Source organism: Elephantulus edwardii, unplaced genomic scaffold, assembly GCF_000299155.1.
Source record: "Elephantulus edwardii isolate Elephantulus edwardi_28Jun2011 unplaced genomic scaffold, EleEdw1.0 scaffold00015, whole genome shotgun sequence".
Lineage (NCBI taxonomy): Eukaryota > Metazoa > Chordata > Mammalia > Macroscelidea > Macroscelididae > Elephantulus > Elephantulus edwardii.
The window spans coordinates 9,368,230-9,378,062 of NW_006399765.1; the positions used below are offsets into that span (position 1 = coordinate 9,368,230).

The 9,833-nt window shown below is 45.2% G+C and overlaps 1 protein-coding gene across 2 annotated transcripts in view; it reads left to right on the forward strand.

Annotated features, from left to right (window-relative positions):
- DLGAP4 (discs, large (Drosophila) homolog-associated protein 4) overlaps positions 1–6,595 on the forward strand; it is a 92,513-nt gene extending 85,918 nt beyond the window's left edge. Inside the window, exons 9-11 of one of the 2 annotated variants that reach the window (XM_006881497.1) lie at positions 3,117–3,208; positions 3,970–4,125; positions 4,782–6,595. In XM_006881497.1, the coding sequence (XP_006881559.1) occupies positions 3,117–3,208; positions 3,970–4,125; positions 4,782–5,000 (467 nt within the window). In that variant the 3' untranslated portion in view covers positions 5,001–6,595. The remainder of the gene's footprint in view (positions 1–3,116; positions 3,209–3,969; positions 4,126–4,781) is intronic. The other variant, XM_006881496.1, reaches the window with a different exon arrangement.
- The last annotated feature ends 3,238 nt before the right edge of the window (positions 6,596–9,833 follow it).

Consider the following 9,833-nt stretch of genomic DNA (forward strand, 5'->3'; position numbering starts at 1 on the left):
AAAAAAAATTATGACCTTATGTCATCTTACAGGTTTACTCTTCTCCTTAGATCACAGACCTTCATCCTAATTTTACTTATATACAAAAGAATCATTTTTTAAAAAGGTTCTATTTGGTAAACACTAAAAAATGTGTTTATTTCACACTGATTCTTGAAAAGTAGTTTCTCTGGGTGTAGAATTTTAAATTGACAGTGCATTTTCCTTATTAATTTAAATATATTAATCCACTGTTTCAGCTGAGAAGCTTGCTGTGTCTTTTTTTTTTTAGCTATTTTAACAAAAGTTCACAGAGAACATAGATTTCCATTCATTGTTGCATACTTTGCTCTCTATCCCCCCCTCCCAGTTTGTTTTGCAGCTCTTAATCTGGACTGTTGTCATACATTCCTCCCAAACAGCTCCTTCCCTCATCTGTTTCAATGCAGTATACATCATCGATCCCTTCTTTTCTTAATTTCCCCCAAACCCGTCCTATTTTACAAAAGTGGCACTATGCAGTATTTGTCCTTTTGTGATTGAAATATTTCACTCAGCATAATGTCCTCCAGGTCACCCATTTTTTGCATATTTTATTAATTCCTTATTTTTCAATGCTGCATAGTATTCTGTTGTGTGGCTATATAGCAGCTTCTCTATCCATTCATTTGTTGATGGGCACTTGGGGTGTTTCCATCTCTTTGTGCATATATCTGTTTAGGTGGAAGGTAGATTCCCAATAGTGTAATTGCTGGGTCAAATGGTATTTTTATTTCCAACTTTTTAAGAAAGCACCGTTTTACTGTGAATACGGCTTCCAGTTTCTCCACAACCTTGTCCGCATTTGTTGTTTGCTGTTCTGTTGAATTTTGCTATTGCTGCTGGGGTGACATGATAGCTCATAGTTGTTTTTCATTCATTCTTTTGATAGTACTCTTTCACTGCCCTTTGGCTGCTTTTAGAGACTCCCTGTCTTTGGTTGGTAATCAGCAGTTTCACTCTTAGTGTACATTTGCTTGGAATGCATTTGGCTTCTTGACTCTGAGAACTGATGGCTTTGTGATTAAGCAGTTGTGCTCCCAACCCAAAAGGCACACTATTCGACTCCAGCAGGTGCTCCACAAGGCAAAGAGGAGCAGTCTCCTCCTGTGTGACTTACTGCCTCTGAAAACCTGCTGGAGGGTCGGCTCCTACGTGATGGTACCAACAACTGAATGATCCTTTTAGATCCTTTTACTCATAGTATGTCTCCCTCTCTTCGTGTTTCTTTTTGCTAAGCTCTCCTTTTTAATGTTTATAGTAGTTCCTTTTGTATATTTAAGGAAAAAAGACACCTGAATACAGGTTTTCCACTGTTAGCTGAAAATGTAGTATTCTTCTGTCCTTTAAGCCAAAATAGCATAAAAGGAAAAAGTAGGGGGAGCTCTGGTGGCCTAGTGGCAAGGAGCTGCAACTACAATCCCAGAGGCACACAGTTCAAATCCACCAGATGCTCTGCCGGGAAAAGGAGGGACAGTCTCCTCCTGTACCAGTCAGATCTGATTTGACGGTACACTCACACAAAAATTTAAAAAAAAAAAGGAAAAAGTAATTAACATTCACTTTAGTTTACTTGAGGAAAATTTTCTAGCATTCTCAGACAAAAAACAAAATCTATGAAGAAACACAAAACTTAATGTAAAGCTAGCCTATACTGAAAGTAGGAAAGATGTTAGGAATACGCAGCCTATGTAAACCATGCCTGTTTAGTTGGTTTAATCCTAGTGACCCACTCCCACTGCTTGGCCGCCTGCTGTAAAATAAAAGCTGAACCTAGTTTTCACTTTTCACCCCTTTTTTTGCAAAAAGGAAAATCCTCTTTGGAGTTCTTTGGTTAGCAGAAACGGGTACTACAAAGCAGGGGATACTGTATAGCTTATGGTCAGGACTTCGGTGGAGAGACTTTTCGTTTTCTTCTCACAGGCTTCAGTGTTCAAGATCTTTTGTCCGTCAAGTGAATTGTTTTGTACCAGAATTTTCACGTTTCTACTCCATGCTCCACTCGTTTTCAACAAAACGTATCCTTTGATCTCTTCCAGTGTAGCTGTTGTTTCTGCAAGGGCCTTACTTTCTCTTGTGCTGTTTCCTCAGCTCACATTTTATCTCCTTCCTTTGTTTTTCTATCTCTGCTTTGAATTTGTTTTGCAGTTTCTCTAATAAATGCTCATACGCCTTTTGTTCTTTTTTTGTTGTTATTTTATTATTATGTGTGTGTGTGTGTGTGTGTCTGTGTACCGTCAAATCAGATCTGACTGGTACTGGAGGAGATTGTCCCTCCTTTCCTGGCAGAGCAGCTTCTTGCCACTAGGCCACCAGAGCCCCCCTACGCCTTTTGTTCTTATAATAACTTTGTTTAGCTCTGGTGTTGGTTCTTTTTTGGATTACTGATTCCTGCTTGGAAGGAGAGAGGGTCCAGGACTTCTTAGTGGTCAGGGACCACATTCTTTCCTCTGCCTTTTCGCTGAGCTAGGTTTTTGTAAAGAGATTATTGGCTTCTCCCCTTGGGTGTGCTGCCACCTTCATCTCAAACTTAGAACCCCAAGAGTCCTACATAGCGAGACAGTTGGCATTTTTCAGTGATTTCTAAGGGGTCAGAGGTGGTGGTGGGTCTTTCACAGTCCTTGCAGCCATTCTCTTGAGGGCCTTCTTTTGCTAACATTTTAAAACTGGAGTCACACTAAGGGATGTACCTTGTGTTCCTGTACTAGACATTTCATGATTAAGATATTTTTTTAAATTCTTAAAGTTGGATTTACTTATTATTTGAGCTCATTTCTGTTCCTAGTTAAAATGGCCTGTGTGGTGTGTCTGGTCTCTTATCCAGTGTATCTTATCTGTTCCTTTTAAAATTTTATAGCATCTCATCTATAACACTATATGTCTGGTTCTTCTTTGAAAGTTGAATTTAAATGGAAAAATAAGTTAGTGCATCTGTATGGTATTTTTCACAAGAATGGAATAATGTACAAACACAATAAGGTCAGTTGTCATCACCATATAATACTTAGTATTCTAAGGGGGTGGGGAGAAGAAAGCCTTGATCCTTCCACCCAACACATCCTGTATTCTGCTACCTCATTCTACCTTTTCTCTCTCAGTCTTAGGAAAGGTCCTCAGTGCTGTAGGCAGTGCCCAGCTACTCATGTCCCAGAAGTTCCAGCAGTTCCGGGGCCTCTGTGAGCAAAACTTGGTGAGTGTGATTCTTCCTCCACAGAGATGCTTCCATGCTGTGGCTACTGAGACCAGCCAGCCTCTAACATAGAGATGGTACCCCAACCTCATGCCTGTTAGAAAGGTGACATACATCAATGCAGTGCCCAACACAACAGAGAGGCCCGAAGAATGGCCTCCCAGCAGCCTTTCTAAATAAAACAAACTTTGTTTTGGGGGGGAAAAGCTGCATGTGAGCTAAAAATCAGTTGCACTGAGTAATACAGGATGCACCCTATGTCTAAGAATACTCTCAAGGTAAAGACTAAAGAGTACCTCCCCTACGCTTAGTGGGCCTTCTGGGCCCTCCGTTACCTGGTAAGAGGGCTTGTCCAACAAAGCTTTTCCCAGGAAATCTCTTTCCGGCTACCCTGTACTCTGGGAGTGGACACATGGGGAGCCTCTGGGACATGTTTACAGGGGTGGCAGTCAGTGATGAGGAATGTGCTGGCACAGCTATTGTAACCAGGCACAAATCTCCCCTTACCGGTGGGATGTCTGTTCCCTCTCTGTAAATGAAAGCATTCATCACTCTGGGATCTCTTCTGTGCACTGAATGCAGGGCAGGGCACATAAGAGCCTTCTTGACCCACACACAGTTGAGGCTCGGTAATGACTTCAGACCACAAGTGTGCTCTTCAGCAGCCTCTTACAGGTGCAGGCAAGCCAAGGGGACCCTCCTTGCATTGGGATGCAGGGTAAGTCTCTGCCTTGCTAGTCTGATTGCCATCTTCTCCACAGAACCCCGATGCCAACCCACGTCCCACAGCCCAGGACCTGGCAGGGTTCTGGGACTTACTACAGCTGTCCATCGAGGACATCAGCATGAAGTTTGATGAACTCTACCACCTCAAGGCCAACAGCTGGCAGCTGGTGGAGACCCCCGAGAAGAGGAAGGTGAGCATGGAGCAGTGCGGAGGGGAAGTCCAGGGACAAATTCCTGGTCGGCAATAACGCTGCCCACATCGGTCAGTGCTGCTTGGCTCCTTCTCCGTGTCGTCTTTCAGCTGGGGGTCGCGTCCATCAGTGTGTGGGGTCCATGCTTGGCACTCGTCCAGCATGCTGCTTGCTCTGTTTAGATAAGGCTGCCCCCCCCAAAGCATGCTGCCCTGCATGTTCAGAAATGGGGCTCCCGAGGGATACACCCCTCACCCTTGGAAAGAGCAAAATCATCATTTCTCCTGGCCCAGGCTGCCTCTTCCTTGAGGCCCAGGCTTCCTCTGGAATAGTACCTGAGCCGTGGCCTGGGAGTTATTTAAGTCTCCTCTCTGGATGACTCCTGGCATCTCATGCTCCCAATGGCTTCAAGCAAGGATAGGAACAAGTGATCTTTGTGGCTCTTCCTGCTAGAACATTCCTGGGTCCAAGCTTGCCTTCTGCACATCCCACTACCATTGCTTCTTGTGACTTCCTGATTCCAAATATGTGTTGCTTGTGCCCAATGCGGGGGATGCTGGGGTGGAGACTCTAGCCGCTGGCATGGGGGAACTAGTGCCACACAAAATGTGGCACCTTTATTTTATTTTTGTTCCCTCCTCACTGTCTCACTAAAGGAAGAGAAGAAACCACCCCCTCCGGTCCCAAAGAAGCCAGCCAAATCCAAGCCAGCCATGAACCGAGACAAGGCCTCAGACGCCGGGGACAAACAGCGCCAGGAGGCCCGCAAGAGACTCCTGGCAGCTAAGCGGGCTGCTTCGGTGCGGCAGAACTCAGCCACAGAGAGTGCAGACAGCATTGAGATTTATGTCCCCGAGGCCCAGACACGGCTCTGAGACCAGGAAGGAAACGATTTTAAGTCATTAAAAACACTGAAAAACTCAATGCAAATGGAACAAAATTTTTCTCAACCTTTAGTAGGATTATTCTATCTAGAGACCCTGAGCCAACTTTCAAATTGATGCATACAAGGGCTCACAATGTGGCTTTTTTGGGTCCCTCCCAGCTTTAGGTTATGAAGACATCACACACATACACAAAAGTCAACATGAAACTTTTTTTTTTCCTCTTGCTGGCCGTGGTGACTAGATAGATGGACTCCGGCAACTCCCCGACCCAGCCTCCAGACTGCGGTCTTTTTACTCATTCTGTCTAATGAGAACTTAAACTAGCTTGTTTACAAGACGACTGTCCAAGGGCAGCCTTGGGCACCTACCATGTCCTTCCTGTTCCCAGCTCCCCCCCTCTGACCCTGGGTTTTTGCTCTTCTGTTTATCTTTTCCCTTCGGAGCTCACACAGGGGTCCCCCTCCTATATTATACTTTCTGGTTCTTGGCCCCTTTGCGGTCGAGGGCCAAGAGAGGCTCACCCCCCTAAGCTTCCTGGCCAAATGCTCACACACTCACACACACGTAGGTTCCTTCTCACAGGCCCAGCACTGCCCACTGCCATTCCAGCCCTTGGCAGTGGCAGGTGGGTGACATGCCTCTAAGCAGATGAGGAAAGCTGGAAAATATTTAGGGGGAAAAAGATAAAAGCCACAGTTTTCACATGCCAGACTCCCACCTTTTTCTTCTCTCAGCCCCTTCCTCAGCAAAAGAGAATTTATGACCAGCATGTGCTCAGGAGAAGGACCCCATTTTCCAAGGGGTTGTCTGTCCTCAGCTGAGCCTGTGTACAGTCCCCCATGGGGCGGGCAGCTGTGTCTGTATGTACGTGTACATATGCACATAGACCCTTAGAGTGTATATTTAACAAATGCCCATCTGCTCACCCATGCCAGCACCTCCACTGTCTCTCGGGGCACCAGCTGGAGGTGGGTATGTGAATAGCATATATTTTTACATGTACTATATCTAGGTGTGTGTACAAGTGTGTGTAAAAATATATACCTTGTGTGTAAGCAGCCCTCCCCCCTTTTTTTTCTTTTAGTCTCTCACCCTGCCCCCTCTCCTATGGGCCCCTCTGCCCACCCTCAGTTTTCTGTTCTGTTCTTTTTTGTTTCTGGTTTTGTTTTCACCTCAGTTCTATCTCTCCTCTGCCCCTAACCCCCACTCCCAGGGTGTCATGAGCCCTGAGCTGCAATGGCCTGGGTCTGCAGGGTGGGGTGGGGAGGGCAAGGCAAGGGCAGGCCATGGGCACAGGAGCCAGGCAAGGCTGCACTCAGCACGGGAGGGGCTGCTCTATACTGTGTATACGACTTTATGGCATTGGAGACATCCTCTTGTCCGGCACTAGCTGCAGGGGCCCTAGTGAACCAAGGGCCTACTCTGGGCTGCCCTTGGGCCCCATTCCAGCTTGGCCGCTGTCTGTGACCTTGGGCAAGTCACTTGACCTCTGTGTGCCTCAACTTCCTCCTCTGTAAAATGGGGACAGCCCCTGCCCCTCCCTACCTCACAGGCATGTTGTGAGAATAAATGAGGTAACGTGTTCCAAGAGCTCGTGGTGTCTTTGCAGTGGGATGGCAGGCTGGGAAGAGGTGGGTCGCCATGGACCCTGCAAGAGACTAGGCCAGAATGCCCCCCAGAAGGCAGCTCTTTAGAGACATGCTGACCAGGTTCAAGGCCTAATTCTAGGTGGAACACACCACTGATTCTGGCTTGGAAAATGCAGCTCTCTTTTCTGCCTTTGGAAAGCAGGGACACATTTACCTTTGCAGCTTCTCACAAGAAGGAAGTGCTGCTAAAGAAATAGATGCTAGAACAGCCCTTCGTTTAAACACTGTCCTTGCTGACAGTCCACACCCTCTAAGGGCTGGGCATTCCACATCCCCCAGCAGCTGCTTCCAAGTTGATGTGTGGAATGTGGATTCCCACCTCTAACCCTCCTAGGTCAACAGCAGCAGCTCCCTCAAGGCCCTGCCCTACCCTCCCCTGTAGCCTGTCACTTGGCTCCTGACCCCATGGATATTTCCTGGTAAGCTTGGAGCAGTAGAAGTTTGGTGAATGAAATGTCTACCTACCTGTTCGCCGGGGCCCTGTACTGGCCCTCTGACCAGTACTGCATGCCTGTTACTGTCTCTCGACCCTGACTCCCTTCTCCAGAAATGAGGAAAACACAAGCCCTCACCTTCCTGTGGGCATAGCTAGACAAGGGGCTGGGCCAGTCCAACAAGTGAAATGTCCCAACAGTATGTCTGGCCCAGGAGTTGGGGTACTTCTCTTATACAAGGGGTCACCCAGTGCCAGGCCATGGCCAACAGAGCTGCCAAGTACTACTCAACCCAGAACAGCTTTGGCTATCCCTCCTCCCAAGTGGCCCAGACAGCATTTGAAGGCACTGACACCTGGCATGGGTATTAACCAGGGCTTTTCCGCTCCTTCCTTTCATTTCCCTATTGTTAAAAAAGGATCTAAATCAAAGCTGAATACCCAGTATAGTAAATACCATATTTCGTTAGCCCCAGTGTCACCAGTTTTGCCTTACTGGTTTTATCCCTTTTGGGACATATGGGCACACACACTCACTTTTTTACCCTGACGCATGTGAAAGCCAGTTTTAAATATTACAAAGCACAACACTTCATCCCCAATATACACTATGCAACTCCTAAGAACACATGCAAGCCTACACCATCACAATGCCATCACTACTCAGACCGAAGGCAGGGGTGGTCCAGGGGACCTCCAGTAATCCAAGTACTAGCACTGCCTGCAGCACAGTCCATATTCCAATTTCCTGCTCATTCAAATTGTGTTCTTCATGGTCTCACCTTTCTCAGTTATGTCTCTAAGTTTTTTCATCAAAACCCACTCTCCATCCTTTTGCTTTGTTTCTTCAGTACTGTGTTATTTACATCAATATATAAAAACTGAGCAACTGTTGAAGAGTGAGAGAAACGAAAAACCTCTCTAAAAGCTCAGGAAAATGGCACAGCAAAACTCCAAACACTTTGATTATAAACCCCTCAAAAACTTCTCTGGCTTAGGGAGCTCTGGTGGCCTAGAGGCAAGAAGCTTTGTTACAATCCAGAAGGCATGCAGGTTCAAATCCACCAGGTGCTCCACTGGAGAAGGAGGGGCAATATCCTCCTGTGCCAGTTGGATCTGATTCGATGATATACAACAATAACAACAACAAAAATAAACCCAAAAAACTTTGGCTTGACACAGGACACCTTTATGAAACCCACAGCTAACTCAGACATGAGTGGTGAAAGTCAGAACACTTTCCTTGTAAGATCAAGAACAAATCAGACAGGAATGCCCAATCTCACCATTTTTACTCAGCATTGCACTGAAGCTTCTGACCAGGGTGACTAGTCACGAAAAAAAAAAGCCTGGACAGGAAGACATTCTGTTTTCAAAATACATGATCCTAAGGAGTACACATAACTATTAAGCTAATACAAGCTCAACATAAATCCATTATACTACAGAATATTAGCTATAAGAAATCTAGACAGTTAAGTAATTCCATTTATATTCACTCATGGCTGATCCTCCAGCAGGTTTTTGGGAGGCTGCAAATTTCACAGAATGCCCACCTGTGGAGCTGCTGATGGATTCTAAGAGCTGCCACTTTGGAGTTGGCAGGGCAACCCCCTACCAACTAAATCATCATTGCTCCCATCCATTTATTAGCATCAAACAAATTAAAATACTTAAGAATAAATCTAACCAAGGAATTAAAAGACCTGCACACTGAAAACTGCACAATAATCTACAACCAGGAGAAGATAAAATAGATGAATGGAAGCTTCTAAAAATTAAATCCCTAAGCACATCCAAAATCTCCAACAGGGTAACAAGGGAGGAAGCCACAGATTGGGGGAAAAGTATTTGGTAATGACATGTCAGATAGGAGACTTATATCTAGAATTTATAAAATACTCGAGCACCACCACAAGGTAAACAACCCAAATGAAAAATGGGCACAGGATATGAACAGACCCTTCACCAAAGAAGACATTCAGATGGCAAACAAACACATAGAGAAATGTTCAAAATCCCTAGCTCTAACAGATGCAAATCAAAAGAACTGTGAGATATCATCTCACTCTAGTAAGAATTGCAAAATTTAACAGAACAAACAAATGCTGGCGAGGCTGTGGACAAACTGGAACCCTTATTCACTGTTGGTGGGAGTGTAAAATGGTGCAACCACTATGGAAGGCTGTATAGCACTTTCTCAAAAAGTTGCGAATAGACATACCATTTGACCCAACAATTCCACTACTAGGAATATACCCCAAAGAGACCATAACTGACACCCAAGCAGATACATGCACACCCATGTTTATTGAGGCTTTGTTCACAATAGCAAAGAGTTGGAAACAACCTAAGTGCCCATCCACAAACAAATGGATAGAGAAGCTGTGATATATAGTCACACAATGGAATACTATGCTGCTTTGAAAAATAAGGAACTCGTGAAATAAACAAAATTGATGACCCTAGAGGACATTATGCTGAGTGAACTATCTCAGTCACAAAAGGGCAAATAAATACTGCATAGTGCCACTGTTGTAAAACCGGACTGACATTGGGGTTGGGGGAAGACTGAGAAATATGGGATAAATCATGTAAACTGCATTGAAACAGATAAGGGAGAGAACTGTTGAAAAGGGATATATGATTAGGTATTATTGTCATGACAGGAGTCCAGAACAAAGGCTGCATAGTGGAATGGACTTGGGGGGAGGGATTGTATAACAATGAAAGAATTTT